This window comes from Dipodomys merriami, unplaced genomic scaffold (genome assembly GCF_024711535.1).
Source record: "Dipodomys merriami isolate MVZ:Mamm:240054 unplaced genomic scaffold, mDipMer1.0.p SCAF_156, whole genome shotgun sequence".
In the NCBI taxonomy this organism is placed as follows: Eukaryota; Metazoa; Chordata; class Mammalia; order Rodentia; family Heteromyidae; genus Dipodomys; species Dipodomys merriami.
In genome coordinates, this window is record NW_027202893.1 from 2,691,527 (window position 1) to 2,713,054 (window position 21,528).

Sequence of the window (21,528 nt, forward strand, 5' to 3'; positions counted from 1 at the left end):
GTTAGATATCATCCAACTGATGAACCTCCTGAGAGTGACAAACTACAATTTCCAGCAGGCTTTGCGCACGACGCAGGCTCCGGCTCTCTCCGGCCACACAGCTCGGAACTACATTTCCCAGAAGGCCTCGCGGGGAGGCACAACCGTTCGCTTCCCCCGCCCCCCTCGCTCCTCTTTCGCCGGCCGGCTGCACCGGGGCCGACTTTCCGCGGCCGGCGGGGCGGGCGCGCGCGTCGGGGGGTCGCGCGGTTGCCGTGAAGGGCGAGCGCGCGCCGGGAGGAGTGGAGGCGTGGGGGGGGGCGGGGGTACAGCTTGCTTGCTCGCAAGATGGCGGACGAGGACGGGGAAGGGATTCACCCCTCAGCCCCTCACCGTAACGGCGGCGGCGGCGGCGGCGGAGGGTCTGGGCTCCACTGCGCCGGTAACGGCGGCGGGGGAGGCGGCGGCCCCCGGGTCGTGCGCATCGTGAAGTCCGAATCCGGCTATGGCTTCAACGTGCGGGGCCAAGTGAGCGAGGGCGGGCAACTGCGGAGCATCAACGGGGAGCTGTACGCGCCGCTGCAGCATGTGAGCGCCGTGCTGCCCGGAGGGGCGGCCGACCGGGCCGGGGTGCGCAAAGGGGACCGCATCCTGGAGGTGTGAGTATCGCGGCGGCCGCCGCCCCGCCCTGCCTGTCACCCCAGCCCTCGCGCGGGCCCCGGCGACCCCCGCCCCCTTTAGGCCTGACGGCCCCGCCGCCGCCTCTTCTCCCCGGGCTTGCTGCGACTCCCACTTCCCTTCCTTTAGATCCTGGCGCCCCCCCCAGTTCTGTTGTTGTTTTTTAACCCCTGCTCCCTTGCAGCATTAAGATGATCTCGCCCCCCCCCCGCCTTGATTTCTCCTTTTGACACGCGGGTTTCTGCCGCTCACTACCCCCCCTCGTTTTCCTCCCCAGGAACGGCATCTCCTTTCCGGACCCCAGCCAGCGCTGGGTCCTCCCCAAGTTCGCTTGAGCATCAGTTTCCTGTTCTCCGCCACTCCCCTCAGTCCCGGAGGACTGTCCCTTCTGTCCTCTAGACCAAAGCAGGACCCTGTGGCGTGCTCGCACTTTTTCTTCCGGAAACAGCGACCCTACCCGCTCCGCTCCTTCTTCTTTCCCGTACGGGTTAAACGCTCCTTCGCATGTTAAACGTCCACTTCTTGTCCTTCCGTTTCTTTTTGCTTTCATACCCTCAAGAGTATGCCATCTTTGCTGACCCTTGCCGACCTCTTGCGGGGCAGGGTTTGATACTGTAGTTTCCTCTGTAATTTCGATATTAACACCCTGATTTTGAACCTGGTGTCCCAATCAACGTATGTCTCTCAGGACATCCCTGTTCTGGCCCGTATCGTCACGCCTGAGCCATACTCACACTTTTATTTTGCATCAGGTTTATGGTAGAGCCCTTCTAGCTCCTACTTATCCCCAAACTACATCCTCCTTTTAGCTCTTGGACATCTGCATTTTTTTTTTTTAAAGCAGCATGTCCAACTCCATTATTTCTCCTATTCCATGTTACTTTATCTCCCTCCCCCCCACCTCTAGTTTGCTTTCCCAGCTCCTGCTGCAACCCACCTACCCCCCACTGCTGCAGTGTTGGCCCCCATCATATTACTCAGCTTTACTTCTCCATCACATCCCTTAACACTCCTAAGATGCTGCCTTGTCTTGCAGTTTCTATGCGGACTTCCTCCACTACCCTTAATCTATATTTGTAATTTTGTACTTCGTATTACAATTCCTATAGTGGTTGTAGGCGGTATAGCTCTCATTGTTTCCATTCTCCTGCAGTTTTGTACTTCTCTTATATTACTGCATCTGTATTGTGTATGCTTTCTTTCAACACCTCTTTCTCCATGATGGTATTTGCCCATATGAAGTTTTAATATATATATATATTTTAAAAATGTTATTATAATTGTAGTTTCCACAACTGTCAGTCTATGTCTTGTAAAACACTTGAGTTTGTAAAGAGGACGCTATCTTGAAAATCTGGCCTTATAGAAGAGTCCATCACTTCTTGATCATCTTGTGCCCTCTGTCCTTCACAGTCTTACTCTGCTATCTAATCGTTGTTTTCTCATCTCTCACTTCAAGAAACTCAACAAAGCATATGTTTGGAGCTCTTATACTTTGTTTCTGTCCTTTCTGTAAGCAGATTATTCTTTCAATTCTCACTAATGTATTATGTGCTGTTTTCTGGTATTCTTTGGCAGTACATTCTTTTGTCTTTTTTTTTTCTTTTGGGTGGGGGATAGAGCTTACAGATACAGAATGCAATAATGACCTTTTGATTTCTTGTACATGGACATATCTGATTACTTTCTAGATTAATGCAAAATCTGTGTCTGGTGTTTTCTGATAATAGCTTTTGTAGTTGTCATACCAGAGGGTAAAGACCTTGGAAGTTAACTTTGGATACAGCTGTTCATTTTTAGCCTTAAAGTGAAACTATAAACTAAAACTATTATAAAGTTTTAGATCACTTACTCTATTACAAAACTAAAATAATTATGTAGGAGATTAAAGCTAATGTGATCTACCATTTGTATATGCCAAAAATATAGTTGGTGGTTTTGCCTTTATTGTGGTTTCTTTTTTTTTTTTTTGTCGGTCATGGGGCTTAAACTCAGGGTCTAGACACAGTGCTCTACCACTTGAGCCACAGTGCCCACTTTTGGCTCCTTCTGTCTGTGTGGTACTGAGGAATCGAACCCAGGTCTTCATGCATGCAAGGCAAGTGCTATACCATTGAGCCACCTTTGCAACCCTCTTTTATGGTTTCTTTTTTTTGGAGGGGTCTGGTCGTGGGGCCTGAACTCTGGGCCTGGGTGCTGCCCCTCAGCTCTTCAGCTCAAGGCTAGCACTCTACCACTTGAGCCACAGTGCTACTTCTGGCTTTTTTCTTTTTTTCTTTTTTTTTTTTTTTTGGGTCCAGTGGTGGGGCCTGAACTCTGGGCCTGGGCGCTGTCCCTCAGCTCAAGGCTAGCGCTCTACCTCTTGAGCCACAGCGCCATTTCCGGCTTTTTTCTTTTTGCTTATGTGGTGCTGAGGAATTGAACCCAGGGCCTCATGCATGCAAGGCAAGTGCTCTACCACTGAGCCACCTTCCCAGCCCTTTTTTTCTTTTTTCTTATGTGGTGCTGAGGAATCGAACCCAGGGCCTCTGGCATACAAGGCATGTGCTCTACCACTGAGCCACCTTCCCAGCCCCTCTTTTGTGGTTTCTAAAGCAGAACTTCGCAGTAAACTAGATACTATAAAGGAGACCTCAGTGACTCTGTAAGGACAGCTAGAAGGACTTGTCTCAGACCTAAGATCTATGTTGGGTAGCTAGGAAGATTTTTCTTTCTGGAGAAACAACATTGCTTTTTGGCATATCTTTAATGGTGAGAAGAGAACTTTATTTTAGAGGGTAGGAAAAACAAAAGACTTTGCCTAGATGACCTCCTTGAAAGGTTGTGATGATCAACAATTTTGGTTTTGTAGCCTTTCACCCATGAGCATTTTAATATCAAAAGGCTATGACACTTCTGTAGTACTGTAATGGCATTAGTGATAGTTGTATCCCAAAGTTGAACTAGTTGGTAAAATTTCAACCTCAGCTATACAGTTCTTTCTCTTTCCTCACACCTTTCTTAGGGTTTCAAGTACGAGGAGGAAATCAGCTACCAGATGGACATGATTCTTTTTGTGCCAGCAACTTAGTTGATTTGATTTGATTGATGCTGATTTTCTGAGAGCATTTTTAGACATTTAAAAAAAATTTCTTTAATTTTTGAAAGCTTTTATTTATCTTTCACTCAAGTTCTTTAATTTGTTGTCCCAGGAAAACGTTCTATGTCTACGAAGTGCCCAGTAGGTTCCAAGTTAGGGCTAGGTAGTTTGTTTTTTGCTTGGGCTGGGCACTGTTCTTGAAGTTCTTTGTGCTCAAGGCAGTGTTCTACCACTTGCGCCACAGCACCACTTCTGGCTTTCCCCCTCTATTTTAAACTTTTTCTATGTGGACAAATTGTTTTATTCCAGTTTTCTTTTATTGTCATGATTTGGACAGCTGATAGAAACATGAAAGAACAGAGTAATTTTGAGACTTACGAGAATCAGACAAGTTTAGACAGAAGTAAAGCCTTGAATTTCTTTGTATTTCTTTCAGAGTTTGCTTATGCAAGGCTCTAGTCCTTATTGACTCTTACAATTTTTAAATTACACCCTACCTAGTATGGCTCAGTTTGTCCTTTCCCCTTTCAAAATGGACTACATTGTAACCAGTTTAGGAGAGACCTGTTGCAAAATTTGGTATTCCACTATGAAGAAGCCCTTTGGGCTCTGAACATTGAGCAGATGGAAATTTTTGTTGACTAACATTATCATAGTCTCCACCTTATTTTTCCCAGTGTAACATACACTGTCTTCCCTTAGATGTCTAAGTACCTGTAGACTATTGTGTGAAGGAAACTTTCAACAAATAGAATTAAAATAAATGTCTTTGCCCTAATTATATATTATGTGAAAGAACTGACTTCAGGTTAGTTTTTTTTTTTTTTTTAAAGTTGTTCCAAGAGATTTTGTTCCACAGCTATTGATGAGTTTTTTTTTTTTTTTTTTTTTTTTTTTTATGGTCGGTCGTGGGGCTTGAACTCTGGGCTTGGGCGCTGTGCTTGTGCTCTTCTGCTCAAGGCGAGTGCTCTACCACTTGAGCTCCAGCGCCACTTCCAGTCTTCTGGTGGTTTATTGGAGATGAGTCTCATGGACTTTGCTGCTTGGGCTGGCTTTGAATCGTGATCCTCAGATCTCAGACTCCTGAGTAGCTAGGATTATAGGCGTGAGCGACTGGCGCCCGGCTTATTGATGAATTTTTTTCTCCTTCCAGCTCTTTTCCCTCTCTTCTCTCCTTCCCCTCCCTCTCTCTTTTCTTTCTTCTTTCTCTCTTCCCCTCCCTCCTCCTTTTCCTTCATTTCAATTCCCTTCTCTTCCCTTCCCTTCCCTTCCCTTCCTTTCCCTTCCCTTCCCTTCCCTTCCCTCCCTCCCTTCCTCCCTCCCTCCCTCCCTCCCTCCCTCCGTTCCTTCCTTTCTTCCTTCCTTCCTTCCTTCCTTCCTTCCTTCCTTCCTTCCTTCCTTCCTTCCTTCCTTCCTTCTCTCCTCCCTCCCTCCGTCCCTCCCTCCCTCCCCCTTTTGCTTTTCTGCTGGTCCTGGGACTGTGCTCTGCCTGTCCCTTAGTTTTTGTTTTTTTGTTTTGTTTTCTCTCAAAGCTAGAGCTCTACCACTTGAACCACAACTCTAATTCCAGCTTTTTGGTAGTTAATTGAAGATAAGAATCACATGAGCTTTCCTGCATTGGCTGACTTTGAACCAAAGTCCTTACATCTCAGCCTCCCAGGTAGCTAGGATTCCAGCCACTGGTACTTGCTATTGAATTCTTTTTTTTTTTTTTTTTCTTTTTTGCCAGTTGTGGGGCCTAAACTCTGGGCCTGAGAGCTGTCCCTCAGCTCTTCAGCTCAAGGCTAGTGCTCTACCACTTGAGCCACAGCACCACTTCTGGCTTTTTCTGCTTATGTGGTGCTGAGGAATTGAACCCAATGCCTCATGTATGCAAGGCAAGCAAAGAGAACCCTTTAAGAGGATTTTAGTGTGGAGTTATGGATAAAGGGGTGTCTATATGCCTATATTTTTGAGGCATTCTGTTTTTTCTCTTTCTTTTTCCTTTTTTTCATTTCTTTGGTATTTAGGTAATGTCTTTAAGCCTACACCCCTTCAAGCTGCTTTGCATTTAAAATCATGATATGGTTCTGTTAGTGAGAAAGGCTTTCTTCCTTGATAGCTGTCAGATAATACAGCTATTAACTTTCCCTGGTTAAAGTTAAGCCATAAGTTAGGCTACATACATCAATTTGTTTATTGAAAGTCAATTTTTTACTTCATTTTGTGTGAAAGTTTGAAAATTATTGAATAAGAAGAGGTTGGTGTTATAAAAAGTATTTTTACAAATTGTGTATAGTTCCGTTCTTCAACTTCTTTCTTTATTGTAACTGAATTTTGTTTGGCTCAGGTAAATTTTGGTAATAGTGTTTAGAATGGTTTCTGATCAAAGGGAATTTTATGGCAGTGGTTCTCAAACTTCAGTGTGTGTGTGAGAATCACTTGGATATACTTGTCTAAAGTATAGATTCTCAGGCCCACCTTTTTAAGGTTTGTGATTCAGTAGGACTTGGATGAGACATAGAAATGTTCAGTTTTTTTTTTACCTCTTTGCCAGATGTAGGGAATGCAACCACACATCAAACCACATGATCTGAACAACAGAAAAGAGCCTGTATTCTTAGTTTATCATTGTACTTATAGTGAGAGTCTTTAGGAATATAGTAACAAATAGTGATTTGTGAAACTCCTAAATTCCAGATTAGGTGGAAAGTCAGTGTTCTGTTTGATTATGTATACTTTATTGGATCTTGCTAAGCTCTTGCAATAAAGGTGTATAGTTAAGAGGTAGGACAAGTAATGATCATTATAGCACTTTAAATGTGTATGATGTGTATAATTTGCAGTGTGTATACATTTGTACTTAACCCTATCAGATAGAGAGATTATAAACTCTGTAGGGCAGGGAATATATCTAATAAATATGCTGTGGTGTCCCTAACTAAATGTCTGCTGGCACATAGAAGGAAATTTTCAGTGAATTCTTGCTGAATGAATAAAAATACCCCAATTTTATAAGAGAAGAAACTGAGTGTTACATTAGTGAATGACAACCAGGATTATATCCAGGTCTTCAGTTACTAAATTTTGTATTTTTCTTTTTTTTGGGGGGTGTCCGGTCGTGTGGCCTGAACTCTGGGCCTGGGTGCTATCCCACAGCTCTTCAGCTCAAGGCTAGCGCTGTACCACTTGAGCTACAGTGCCACTTCCGGCTTTTTTCTTTGTGCTTATGTGGTGCTGAGGAATCGAACCCAGGGCCTCAGGCATGCAAGGCAAGCGCTCTAGCCACTGAGCCACCTTCCCAGCCTAAATCTTGTATTTTTCATCTTTGATTTTCCAAATATTTCTATTAATAGTCAATTATTTCTGACTGTGACTAGTTACATGAAGTTACTAAAATTTTGCTGAGTACCAGTGTCTCATGCCTGTAATCCTAGCTACTTAGGAAGTTGAAATCTGAATATCCTGGTTTGAAGATAGCCCAGGCAGAAAAGTCAGTGAGACTCTAATTAATCACCTAACTGCTAGAAGTAGAGCAGTGTGTCTAGAGCACTGTGTAGAGCACTAGTGTTGAGTGAAAAAGTTAAGGGACAGTTCCCAGGCCTTGTTCAAGCCTTAGTACAGGCACAAAGTCAGATAAAATGAAATAGTTAAAAAATTTCAATTGGGGCTGTAGCTTAGTGGTACTTACATAGCATATGCAAGGTCTTGGATTTAGTACTCAGCCCTGAAAAAATAAAGCTAAAAATTCAGTTATAGATGTAGATAGCAGTTGAACTTGGGTTCTGCCATTGTGAAATGAAACAATTCTATATTTTTATTTACCCCTTCCTTATCTCCTGTTGTTAAACTAGATGAGAGACTGGATCTAAGAAACCTTCTTTACCCTTACTATAAAAGTCCTTCTCCTTCCCTTCCTCTTCCACCCTCCCACCTCACCCCCAGTCATGAGGCTTAAACTCAGGGCCTTGGCACTGTCTCTGAGCTTTTTCTGCTCCAGGCTAGCGCGCTATCACTTTGAGCCACAGCGCTACTTCCAGTTTTCTGGTGGCTAATTGGTCTCATGGACTTTCTTGCTGGGCTGCCTCTGAACTGCAATCCTCAAATCTCAGCCTCCTGAGTAGCTAGAATTACAGGCATAAGTCACAGTTGCCCAGGTATTGTATATCTTTACTCAGCTGGTTATCCATGAAGGGAGTGTGATAATCATAACTTCAAAAAACATTTACTTTCATAAGTAGTTTTGGTTGTAAATAGATAACATTAAATTTACAAATAATAGGGGCTAGAAAGGTGGCTCAGTGGTAGAGTGCTTGCCTTGCATGCATGAGGCCCTGGGTTTGATTCCTCAGTACCACATAAGCAGAAAAAGCCAGAAGTGGCACTGTGGCTCAAGTGGTAGAGTGCTAGCTTTGAGCTGAAGAGCTGAGGGACAGTACCTAGGCCCAGAGTTCAAGCCCCATGACCGCCCCCCCCAAAAAAAATTGCAAATAATATTACCTTTCCCTTAAAAATCACTTTTACAGACCAGGGAATGATTTTTTGTTAGTAGTGTAAAGATTTAGCTGTTGCTTGTAAGTTATTATTTTTCTTTTTTGGGTCTGGTCGTGGGGCCTGAACTGTGGGCCTGGGCACTGTCCCTCAGCTCTTCAGCTCAAGGCTAGCGCTCTACCACTTGAGCCACAGTGCCACTTCGGCTTTTTTCTTTTGCTTATGTGGTGCTGAGTAATCGAACTCAGGGCTTCAGGCATGCAAGGCAAGCGCTCTATCACTGAGTCACCTTTCCAGCCCCTGCTTGCAAGTTATTATTTTTTTTTTGGTCAGTCGTGGGGCTTGAACTCTGGGCCTGGGCACTGTCCCTCAGCTCTTCAGCTAGCACTCTACCACTTGAGCTACAGTGCCACTTCCGGTTTTCTAGTGGTTTATTGGAGATAGGAGTCTCACAGTCTTTCCTGCCCGGGGCTGGCTTTGAACCGTGATCCTCAGATCTTAGCCTCCTGAGTAGCTAGGATTAGAGGTGTGAGCCACCAGTACCCGGCTCCTGCTTGTAAGTTATGAAGAACCGTTGTCTCTCTAGCCCCCGCTGACCAGTTTGTTTCTATGACAGTTACTATGCTGTCAAGGACAGTTATTTTTATTTATTTTTTATTTTATTTTATTTTTTTGTCAGTCGTGGGGCTTGAAATCTGGGCCTGAGCGCTATCCCTCAGCTCTTCAGCTCAAGGCTAGCATTCTACCACTTGAGCTACAGCTCCATTTCTGGTTTTCTGGTGGTTTATTGGACATAACAGTTTCATGGACTTTCCTGCCTGGGCTGGCTTTGAACCACCATCCTCAGATCTCGGCCTCCTGAGTAGCTAGGATTACAGGCGTGAGCCACCAGTGCCCAGCTAAGGACAGTTATTTTTAAAGATAAGTCTCAGTGGGACTTGTCTCAATGGTAGATAAGCAGAGAGACTTAATTGACAAGCAAACACTGTAATTTATGATCACAGCAAAGTGCTTTGGGAGCAGGATCTGTGGTAAGTTATTCATTAGAGACAGGATACTGTGGTGACTTAGGTTAGAGCCAGTTAGGTTCATTCTGTTCAGCTGTCAACTCTGTAAGATGTCTTCCATGCTTCACTCAGGCAGTCCTGTAGGAACCTGTATGTGTGGTACAATTCCAACCCATAATTAGAATCTTAGACAGTTAAATATTTATTAAAAAGTTGCAGCCACATATAGTACCAGAGGCCTGTGATCCTAGCATTTGTGAGGCTGTAGAAAGAGGATCTTATGTTAGGCAATGTGGACCCTGTCTCAAAAAAAGGAACTCACACTGTATATGTTATTACCCAATATATATACACACAAAACAAATCAACAAAAACATCTGAGACAAGTTTTGTCAAAACTTTATTGGTGGGGCTGGGAAGGTGGCTCAGTGGTAGAGTCCTTGCCTTGCATGCAAGAGGCTATGGATTCCATTCCTCAGCACCACATATGCAGAAAAAGGCGGAAGTGTTGCTATGGCTCAAGTGGTAGAGTGCCAGTCTTGAGCTGAAGAGCTGAGGGACAGCGCCCAGGCCCAGAGTTCAGGCCCCAGGACTGACAAAAAAACAAAAACAAAAAACATGTAGCACAATACAGTGGTATTTTTAAAATTATCTTATTTAGTATTTAGGGTTCTGTTTTTTTAGTGCTAATGGCATCCCCAACCTATTGGGTTGTTTCCCATTGTCTTAATATTGATTTAAATATCACTTTTCCTTATGTTGGCTCAGTATTATCTTGTGTTTAGTCTGGTTCCATATTTAAGTATTCCCTACCCTTAAGCTTATGTGGCAGTGGAGAAAGTGTAAGTAACAACTGATCTAAATGAAGTAATGAGGATAAAAAATACAATGTGTGTTTGGGGCTGGGAAGATGGCTCAGTGGCAGAGTGCTTGCCTTGCATGCATGAGGCCCTGGGGTCGATTCCTCAGCACCACATAAGCAGGAAAAGCCGGAAGTGGTGCTGTGGCTCAAGTGGTAGAGTGCTAGCCTTGAGCTGAAGAGCTGAGGCACAGTACCCAGGCTCAGAGTTCAGGCCCCACGACCGGCAAAAAAGAAAAATACAATGTGTGGTGTGTTGTGGTCCTTGCCTGTCTAAGAAAGCAGGAGTTTGAGTCCTGTTTGGCAAAGTTAGCCAGACCCAGTCTCAAAAACAAAAATATGGCTGGGAATGTGGCTTAGTGGTAGAGTGCTTGTCTAGCATGCATGAAACCCTGGGTTCGAGTCCTGAATACCATATAAACAGAAAAAACTGGAAGTGGCACTGTGGTTCAAGTGGTAGAGTGCTAGCCTTGAGCAAAAGACGCTCAGGGACAGTGCTTAGGCTCCAAGACTGGCAAAATAAAAATTTAAAAAAAGCTGAAGGGGCTGGGGGATGTGGCACAAGTGACGGAACATTTGCTTAGCTTTTATGAAGCTTTGGGTTCAATCTTCAACTGCCAACAAAAAACAAAGCAGAAAAACACAATGAGATTTAGAGGAAAGAATGAGGATGCTTAAGAAGATTGCTATTTGTGAAGGTGATTGCTCATGGAAGGCTTTTACACTGTGATTGAAAGACAAGTATAATTTCAGTAACGGAGAAGGAAGAGTGTCACAGATTGAAGAAACTATGAGCAGAGGGAAGAAAAATGTGAAAAATTCTTAGGATAGTAAAGGGCCTAAAGTTGCTGTTTGCAGACAATTGTGTTAGAAGCTGGAAAGGAAGGAAAGTTGAGATGAGATTTAAAAAAAAACTTCCAGTACAATGCTAAACTGTTAGGCTTTTATTGTTTATGAGCTCAGAATATAGTCTATGTGTTAATAATACCCACGACTTCATGTGAATTTAGTGTTACTGTTGTTTACTAAGAAAGGCTCAACAACTTTTCCCAGGCCAAAGAGGAAAATTGCTGTTAGAATAAAAAGCACGTATTCTCTTGAACTGTCTTGTACTATATAAAGAAAGGAACTGAAAACAACTAAGCTTTAATACTCAAAGCTTAGAACAGCTGATGAGATGCTGGCTGCCTTTAATTTGTGTCTGCATTTTATTTCACAATCTAATGGGGCTTCTGAAATAGCCAGTTCTTGTTTTCTTACAGATTAAAGGATTCTACTTATTGTGTTTACAGCTGATAAGATTTTCATCCTTTTATGCTTCAGGCCCACTTGTGCTCTGCCCTGTGATATCTTGTTTTGGCTATACTTTTCTTGAAGAAAGTAGCTTCAGGTCCTCCGATTTAAGATGTTACCTTTAATTTAAATTTTTTTGTTTTGTCACATGTCAAGAGTTGAGGGGACTGAAGATAGAATTTGGGTTGTACTGAAATTTACACCTGACTGGCCAGGTGTTGGTGGTTCATGCCTGGTAATCCTAGCTGATACTCAGGAGGCTAAGATCTGAGGGTCTCAGTTTAAAGCCATCCTGGGCAGAAAAGTCTGTGAGACTCATCTTCAGTTAACTATTAAAAAGCCAGATGTGGAAGTATGGCTTAGGTGGTAGAGTGCCAGCCTAATAGAAAAAGCCAAGTGGGTTCCTGAGTTAAAGTTCAGGACCAGCACAAATAAAATAAATTTACCTGACTTTTGTGTGTGTGTGTGTGTGTGGTTTCAGTAACGTACTTCAACTTTAAATTTTGTGATATGACATTACCTAAAAATTAATTAACTTGTCCTCTGCCAAGTAAATAAGGTTCTCATTATAGTGGAGACTATATAATCATCTGTTAGTATTTGAGTTGCTAAGTGAGGAGTTGATCTGAGTCCCCTTGTATATACTTCCATCAATGAACTTTCCATGTTATAAAAACCAATTTGGGGGGGGGCAGAGGGGTGGGAGTTTTAACCTAGTCTGGCCATAAACTCTTATCCTCCTACCTCTGCCTCCCAAGAGCTGAGATTACAAGCTTGTACACCACTATGCCTGATGGAGAAAGCATCTTTTTGAAACCTTTTTATAGGGGGTAGTGGTTGTGCTGAGTATTGAGCCCAAGTCCTTGTACAGGCTAAGCACTCTATCACTGAATTATACCCCAGCCCTGTCTTAAAACTTAAAATTTTTTTTTTCTTTTTTGCCGGTTGTTGAGCCTGAATTCTGGGTCTGGGCGCTGTCCCTCAGTTCTTCAGCTCAAGGCTAGCGCTCTACCACTTGAGCCACAGCACCACTTCTGGCTTTTTCTGCTTATGTGGTGCTGAGGAATTGAACCCAGGCCTTATGCATGCAAGGCAAGCACTCTACCACTGAGCCACTTTCCCAGCTCCCTTTTTATTTATTTATTTATTTATTTTTTGTGCCGATTCTGGCACACAAAAGAAGTTTGAGATAGAGCTGAAACTCAAGGGCTTGTGCTCTTCCTTGGCTTTTTCTGCTGAAGGCTGTTTTTTTTTTTTTTTGGTTGGTCGTGGGGCTCGAACTCTGGACCTGGGCACTGTCCCTCAGTTATTCAGCTCAAGGTGAGTGAGTGCTCTACCACTTGAGCCACAATGCCACTTCCAGTTTTCTGGTGGTTAATTGGAGATAAAGAGTCTCACGGACTTTCCTGCCTGGCTTTGAACCGCAATCCTCACATCTCAGCCTACAATGTGTAAGTCACTGGCATCTGTCTTTGAAGGCTGGAATTCCATCACTTGATCCACACCTTTACTTCCGGCTTTTTGGCCTGTTTACTAGAAATAAGAGTGTCTCAGATTTGCCTGCTTGGGCTGGCTTTGAACAGTTGTCCTCAGATTTTACTTAGCCTTCTCAGTAGCTAGGATTATAGGCATAAGACAGTGGTATCTGGCCAAACTAGGTTCTTGTGTAAAGATCTCAGAGCAAGACTAGAATGACAAATCTATATATTCTATGGACTTGATACGTAATAATTAGCTTACTTCCTTTGGAAAAGTACAGAGCCATCTGTAGACAGCTGCTTATGTACATACTTTCCCAGCTGCTTTCAAGAAGCTGGTTATTCTTACAGACTATTCAATGAAATTAGAAAGTTGTCCCTTCCCCTAAAAACTGCAGTATTTTTATATCTTTTTTATATCTATTTTATATTTGTTTAGTATGCTTAAAAAATAAAGAGATGTATTAAGTAAATATTTAGAGATACTGGAAAATATGATTTCTAAAAGTTTTAGAAACATCTACTTTTATTGATCAGTTTAATTTTCATTTGTGAAATTTGCTGCTGTGAGGGTACATAGTTTTTACCCAGTGTTATAATCTCCTTGATCTGACAGGTTTAAAAATGTTTGGATGTTTTCCTAAGATAGGTAACCTGCATCTATCTTGAAAACAGCCCAGAATTTTGTTTTCTACTTAGTGTTTTAAATCCAAGGGAATGTGACACTGAATTTTCCTTTTTGAGTTATGTGTTTTTTTAATTTCAGGTCTCCCTTTCTAGTTACCTTTTTGTTGTTGTTGTTGTTGTTGGTCATGGGGCTTGACCTCTGGGCCTGGGTGCTGTCCCTCAGCTCAAGGCTAGCTCTACCTTTCTTCTTCTCCTTCTCCTTCTCCTCCTTCCACTTCCCCTTCCCCCTCCTCCTCCCCCTCCTCCTCCTCCTCTTCCGCCTCCTCCTCCTCCTCTTCTTCTTCTTCTTCTTTTTGCCAGTCCTGTGTCTTGAACTCAGGGCCTGGGCACTGTCTGTGAACTTCTTTTGCTGAAGACTAGAGCTCTGTCAACTTAAGCCACAGTGCCACTTCTGGCCTTTTCTGTGTATGTGGTACTGAGGAATAGAACCCAGCACTTCATGCATGCTAGGCAAGCATTCTACCACTAAACCACATTCCCAGACCTAGATAGTTTTTAATTTTGACTGTGATTTTAGAAGTAATGATAGATTTACACATCCAGGTAAGGTACTCCTTGGGCATAAACTGAGCACTTAGGAAGTGGAGTGCAATCTAGGTTTCAGGAGAAAAAAAAACAAATCTATGAGGAATCATGCTTTTAATTATATAATCACATTCAGAAATTGAAATAGAACCTTAAAAAGTTCCTTTGGTAGTTTCTTAGACTTGCATACAAGGTTGTTGATAAAGCAGATAGTATTTATTTATTTATTGGTTGGTTGGTTTTGGGCTTGAACTCTGGGCCTGGGTGCTGTCCCTGAGCTCTTGAGCTCAAGGTGGGTACTGCTCCTGAGCTCTACAGCTCAAGGTGAGGGCTCTACCACTTGAGCCATAGCACCACTTCCGGATTTCTGGTGGTTAATTGGAGATCAGTGTCTCATGGACTTTTCTGCCCAGGCTGGCTTTGAACCGCGATCCTCGGATCTCAGCCTCTTGAGTATTTAAGATTACCAGCATGGTTGGGAAGGTGGCTCAGTGGTAGAGTGCTTGCCTTATATGCTTGAGGTCCTGGATTCCTTTCCTCAGTACTACACAAGCAGAAAAAGTCAGAAGTGGTGCTATGGCTCAAGTGGTACAGTGCTAGCCTTGAGCTGAAGAGCTGAGGGACGGCACCCAGGCCAGGCCCCACAACTGCCAAAAAAAAAAAAAAAAAAAAACCCAAAACTACACGCACACACAAAATTACAGGCATGAGCCACCAGCGCTGGCTTTTTGTTTTTATTAGTATACTTAGTTGTACAAGGTGGCGATCCATTGTAACATTTCCATGAATATGTGCACTATATCAGCCACTCCTCTTTTTCTTTCCCTATCACACTCATTATTTCAGTTTTTATTTTTTTATTTTATTATTATTTTTTTTGCTGGTCCTGGGGCTTGAACTCAGAGCCTAGGCTCTGTCTCTGAGCTCCTGTTTTTTGCTCAAGGCTAGAATTCTACCACTTGAGCCACAGCTTCATTTCTTTCTTTTCTTTCTTTCTTTCTTTCTTTTTTTTTTTTTTTTTAGTGGTGAATTGGAGATTAGGGTCTCACTGACTTTCCTTCCTGGAATGGTTTTGAACCATGATTCTAGAGCTCAGCCTCCCAAGTAGCTAGGATTATAGGTGTGAACCACAAGATCTCTCTTTAGTTTTTATTCTTTTAACTTTCACTGTGATTGCTTTACCAAATTAAAAATATTAGGGGTTGTTACTTAAATTGGCCATGTGTACTTAATGATTTAAGTGTAGGAGATGTCAGATTCTGAGTTGTTATTGGGAAATGATTTAGGACTAGTTGTATTAAGAGACTAGCTGAGGGGCTGGGAATGTGGCTTAGGGGTAGAGTGCTTGCCTAGCATCCATGAAGCCCTAGGTTCTATTCCTCAGTACCACATAAACAGAAAAAGCCAGAAGTGGTGCTGTGGCTCAGGTGGTAGAGTGCTAGCCTTGAGCATAGAGAGGTTCAAGGACAGTGCCTAGGCCCTAAGTTCAAGCTCTAGGACCAGCAAAAAAAGAGACTAGCTGAGTGCTTGGTCTTTAGAAATGATGTACATGTCATTGTCACTTTTTAAAATTCGTTTTCTTTTTAAATTTTTTTTTCTTTTAAAAATATTTATTTTGCTGAGTGCCAGTGGCTTATGCCTATAATCCTAGCTACTCAGGAGGCTGAGATCTGAGGATCGTGGTTCAAAATCAGCCCATGCAGGAAAGTCCCTGAGACTTTTAACTCCAATAAATCCCTCAGAAAACCGGAAGTGGCACTGTGACTAAAGTGGTAGAGCACTCACCTTGAGCTGAAGAGCTGAGGGATAGTGCTCAGGCCCAGAGTTCAAGCTCCACAACTGACTATATATATATGTATGTATTTCACTTATACATTTTATATTTAAATTAGCATACATGAGTAATGTGGTGGGTTTTCTTCTATACTTTCATACATTTATGCAGTTTACTTTGAACATGTTCATCCATCCATAATATTTTTGAATATAACCATAGTATTGCTATATGCTGATCAGATTTGCAAATACAAAAATTAAAAAAAATCTTAACTGAGGGCTGAGAAGGTGGCTTAGTGGTAGAGTGCTTGCCTAGCATGCATGAAGCCCTGGGTTCAATTCCTCAGTACCACATAACAGAAAAAGCCAGAAATAGTGCTGTGGCTCAAGTGGTAGAATGCTAGCCTTGAGCAAAAGAGCTCAGGTACAGCGCCCAGGCCCCCAGTTCAAGCCCCAGGACTGTCAAAAAAAAAATCCTATTGAAAAAAAAAGTATCAGTGTTACTTGTAATTTTTAGAGTTTTTGTGTTAGAACTTTGTTTAAGCCTTTGGGTAGTTCAATAGCCTCTTCCAAGTAAAAAAAAGGGAGAGAGAGAGAGAGAGAGAGAGAGAGAGAGAGAGAGAGAGAGAGAGAGAGAGAGAGAGAGAGAGAGAGAGAGAGAGAGAGAGAGAATGTGTGTGTGTGTGTGTATGTGTATGTGTATGTGTATGTGTATACATGCATGCATATGTTTGCATGCTGATCCTGAGGCTTGAACTCAGGGCTTGGGTACTGTCCCTGAGCTCTTTTTGTTCAAGGTTAGCGCTCTACCACTTTGAGCCTCAGTGCTACTTCTGGTTTTCTGATGGTTAATTGGTGATAGAAGTCTCACAAAGAGTACTGGGAATGTGGCTTAGGGGTAGAATGCTTGCCTAACATGCTTGAAGCCCTGGGTTCGATTCTTCAGTACCACATAAACAGAAAAAACCAGAAGTGGCACTGTGGCTCAAGTTGGCAGAGCTCTAGCCTTGAGTCAAAGAAGTTCAGGGACAGTGCCCAGGCCCTGAGTTCAAGCTCCAGGACTGGTCAAAAAAAAAAAAAAAGTCTCACAGACTTCGCTTCTCAGGCTGACTTCAAACCTTGATCCTCAGACCTTAGCCTCCTGAATAGCTAGGATTACAGGCAAGAGCCACTCACACCTGGCAGAGATTATTATTTTTTTTTTGGGGGGTCCGGTCGTGGGGCCTGAACTCTGGGCCTAGGCACTGTCCCTCAGCTCTTCAGCTCAAGGCTAGCACTCTACCACTTGAGCCACAGCACCACTTCCAGCTTTTTTCTTTTTGCTTATGTGGTGCTAAGGAATCGAACCCAGGGACTCATGCATGCAAGGCAAGCACTCTACCACTGAGTCACCTTCCCAGCCCCAGAGATTATATTTTTTAAACCTGGGATTAAATTTAAAGCCTCATGCTCACCAGGTTAGCACTCTTGTCATTTGAGCCATACCTCTAGGCCTTTTTTTTTGTCGGTCATGGGGCTTGAACTCTGGGTCTGGGCTGTCCTGCACTCTTCAGCTCAAGGTGAGCGCTCTACCACTTGAGCCACTTCCGGTTTTCTAGTGGTTTATTGGAGAGCAGAGTCTCACGGATTTTTCTGCCCGGGCTGGCTTTGAACCATATCCTCGATCTCAGCCTCCTAAGCAGCTAGGATTACAGGCATGAGCCACCGGTGCCCATCTAGTTCCAGCCCTTTTTCGCATTGGTTAAAGGTAGAATCTCACTTTATGTCCTAGCCTTCCTGGGCTGACTCTCCTCCTTCTCTGTGTTGCTGGGGATGACAAGTGTACACAATTGCGGATCACCCACATTGCTTACTCTGTCACTGGGTTGACAACCAGCCACTAGTTGAGATGGAGTCTCTTTAATGTCTTTTTTTTTTTTTTTTTTTGGTCGGTCGTGGGGCTTGAACTCTGGGCCTGGGCGCTGTCCCTCAGCTCTTCAGCTCAAGGCGAGCTCTCTACCACTTGAGCTACAGTGCCACTTCCGGTTTTCTGGTGGTTTATTGGAGATAGGAGTCTCACAGTCTCTCCTGCCCGGGCTGGCTTTGAATCGCGATCCTCAGATCTCAGCCTCCTGAGTAGCTAGGATTATAGGCGTGAGCCACCAGCGCCTGGCTCTTTAATGTCTTCTTGCATAGTCTGGCTTTGAATCACTTCTTGTCCCAAGTAGACAACAGTCTTAAGTCACTACACCCGGCAATTTAGTACTGAGATTTTATTTACACGCAGTCACATAGCTTAAGTGTAGTTTGTTCCTCTCTCCCTTCCTCTATTTTTTACTCTCTCTCTCTCTTTTTTTTTTTTTTGGGTCGGTTGTAGGGCTTAAACTCTGGGCCTGGGCGCTGTCCTTCAGCTCTTCAGCTCAAGGCTAGCTCTACCACTTGAGCCACAGCACCACTTCTGGCCTTTTCTGCTTATGTGGTGCTGAGGAATTGAACCCAGGGATGCATGCATGCATACAAAGCAAGCACTGTGCCACGGAGCTGCCTTTCCAGCCCTTCTCTCTTCCTTGTTTTTGCAGTGCCAGGGACCCAGGGCCTTGACCATGTTAAGCAAAGTACTTTACTATTGAGCTACATTGTTGGCCCTAGAGCTTGAGTTTTGATCAAAAGAATTCACCCGTTTAACCACCCCAAGTAAGATGTAGCATACTTTCCTCACTTAAGAATCTTAGCCTGGTGCTGGTGGCTCATGCCTGTAATCCTAGCTACTCAGGAGGCTAAGATCTGAGGATCATGGTTCACAGCCATCCTGGGCAGGAAAGTCTGTGATACTCCTATCTCCAATAAATCACTAGGAAACTGGAAGTGGAGCTGTGACTCAAGTGGTATCTAAGCCCAGAGTTCAAGCTCCACGACCGACACACACACACACACACACACACACACACACACACACACACACACACACACACACACACACACACACACACACACACACACACACACACACACACACACACACACACACACACACACACACACACACACACACACACACACACACACACACACACACACACGCTTAGCTGGGTATCTCAAGCGGTATCTAAACCCAGAGTTTAAGCTCCACGACTGACACACACACACACACACACATACACACACGCTTAGCTGGGTATCTAAGCCCAGAGTTCAAGCTCCATGACACACACACACACACGCACACACACACGCACACGCGCGTGTGCGCTTAGCCGGGCACTGGTGGCTCATGCCTGTATTCCTAGCTACTTAAGAGGCTGAGATCAGAGGATCATGGTTCAAAGCCAGCCTGGGCAACAAAATACATGAGATTCTTGCTTCCAATAAACTACTAGAAAACTGGAAGTGGTTCAAGTGGTAGAGCACTTGCCTTGAGCTGAATAGCCTCAGGGACAGCATCCAGGCCCAGAGTTCAACCTCCATGACCAACCAACAACCAAAAAAAAAAAAAAAGCTTCTTTCTGTTCTTTTGCATTTAATACCCATTCCCTCCCCTTCAGACAACCACAATATCTACTGTAGTTTTCTCTATTTTGAACTTCAAATACATGGGATCAAATCATTGTGACTCTTTTTTTCCCCCCTGTGTCTTTGAGATTTATTTGTATTGTGTATAAAGTAGTTTCTTCCTTTTAAGTACTATAATCTCTTCCATTTCTCATGAATAAACCACAATTTGTCTTTCCTTTTTTTTTTTTTTTTTGATAGAAATGGCTCTGTTTTAGTTTTGGAGTATTATAAATAAAGCTATAGTGAACAATTCAACTCTAGTTGTTTATGTGGAAAGATTTTCATTTCTCTTGGGTAAATACCCAGGAGTGGGATTGCTGGATCATAGTGTATGTGCTATAATGAATTGATATTTTTGAGATGTTCCCATCAGCAGTATATGAGAATACCACATCTTTGGCAAAATTGGTATTGTCAAATTTTTAAATTTTAGCATTCTTTTTTTTTTGTTGTTGTTGTTGGTCGTGGGGCCTGAACTCTGGGCCTCGGTGCTATCCCTCAGCTCTTCAGCTCAAAGCTAGTGCACTACCACTTGAGCCACAGCGCCACTTCCGGCTTTTTCTGCTTATGTGGTGCTGAGGAATCGAACCCAGTACCTCATGCATATAAGGCAAGCACTCTACCACTGAGCCACCTTCCCAGCTCCAAATTTTAGCCTTTTTTTTTGGTCCAGTTGTGGGGCCTGAACTCTGGGCCTGGGTGCTATCCTTCAGCTCTTCAGCTCAAGGCTAGCACTCTACCACTTGAGCCACAGCGCCACTTCCGGCTTTTTTCTTTTTGTTTATGTGGTGCTGAGGAATTGAACCCAGGGCCTCAGGCATGCAAGGCAAGTGCTCTACCACTGAGCTACCTTCCCAGCCCATTTTAGCCATTCTTACAGGCACAAAGCCAAGTGTTTTTAATTTATAAAATTGAAAAGTATGCTTATCACTTGCAGTTATGGAATTTTTTATCTGTTTTTAATAGGCTGCTTTTGAAGGACTAATTACCATTTAATTACTTTCTTGGATGCCACATGGGGTCAAAATAGTATTCTGCTTACTATGTAGAAGGACACCTTTTTCTGGTATAGTTAGTGATTGGCTTTTGCCTTATTGCTATCCATACCTTATTTTCCTTATATTCAGCTTTCTTCACAGGCAGTATACAAATTATATTTAGAGCTTATTCTCCTGTTTATGGGAGTGTTTGTATTAGCTTTATAATTTTCTCAACTGCTTAATTCTCATTGAAGAGGAGTATTTTTTGAAGCCACTCCCATTAGCTATCTAAAAAATCCTCTCATTTGAGCCAAATGTTGGTTTTATTTAAAAATGAACATTATATCAAAGTTATCAAGTGTGTCTTTACAGTGATGAAAACAAAATAATTTGAGTACATATAGATAGCAAGGAATCAAATTCTGATTTTATTTTGGGTTGTTAGGGTTTGAGACAATCTTCCTGCTCTACCAACAATTTGTTGTGAAAACATTTCAGAAATAGGAAAGCTGGAAAAATTATACAGTGAGTTCCTATACGCTTATCACCTTGATTCTAAAACTGACAGGACTGAGAATGTGGCTTAGTGGTAGAGTGCTTGCTTAACATGCATGAAGCCCCCCCTAGCTTCTTGATTCCTCAGTACCATATAAACAGAAAAAAACCAGAAGTGGTGTTGTGGCTCAAGTGGTAGAATGCTAGCCTTGAGCAAAAGAAGCTCAGGGGCAGTGCTCAGGCCCTGAGTCCAAGCCCTAGGACTGGCAAAAAGTAAAAATAAGGTAAAATTAGCATTTAGTTGTATTTGCTTAATATATGCTGTTAAATTGTTTTTTTTTTTTAATAGTGTGTTTAAGCTATTACCTTTTCTTAGCAGAAGAGACATAAACAGGTAGATCCTATTGGATATTATGTAGGACTTAATGGTCATCCTGTTGTTTTCATCACCTTTGAGAGCTCAACCCTTCATTTTCAAATGAACTCCAAGTAGATTATGTTGCAAAGACAGAAAAAGAAGATAAGGGAAAGAGATATTTGTTTTACTTTTTTTTTTTTTTTTTTTTTTGTCGGTCGTGGGGCTTGAACTCTGGGCCACTTCTGTTTTACTTTTTTTTTTTAAACTTTAATTATCATGAAGTCCAAAATTCTCCCAAGCTTTTTTGCCCAATTGAAGCAAATACTATAGCAC

The 21,528-nt window shown here is 42.9% G+C and overlaps 1 protein-coding gene across 2 annotated transcripts in view; it reads left to right on the top strand.

Annotated features, from left to right (window-relative positions):
- The first annotated feature begins 327 nt into the window (after positions 1 to 327).
- LOC138827513 (sorting nexin-27) overlaps positions 328 to 21,528 on the top strand; it is a 74,827-nt gene continuing 53,626 nt past the window's right edge. For both annotated transcript variants that reach the window (XM_070023099.1, XM_070023097.1), the window contains exon 1: positions 328 to 638. In XM_070023099.1, the coding sequence (XP_069879200.1) occupies positions 328 to 638 (311 nt within the window). The remainder of the gene's footprint in view (positions 639 to 21,528) is intronic.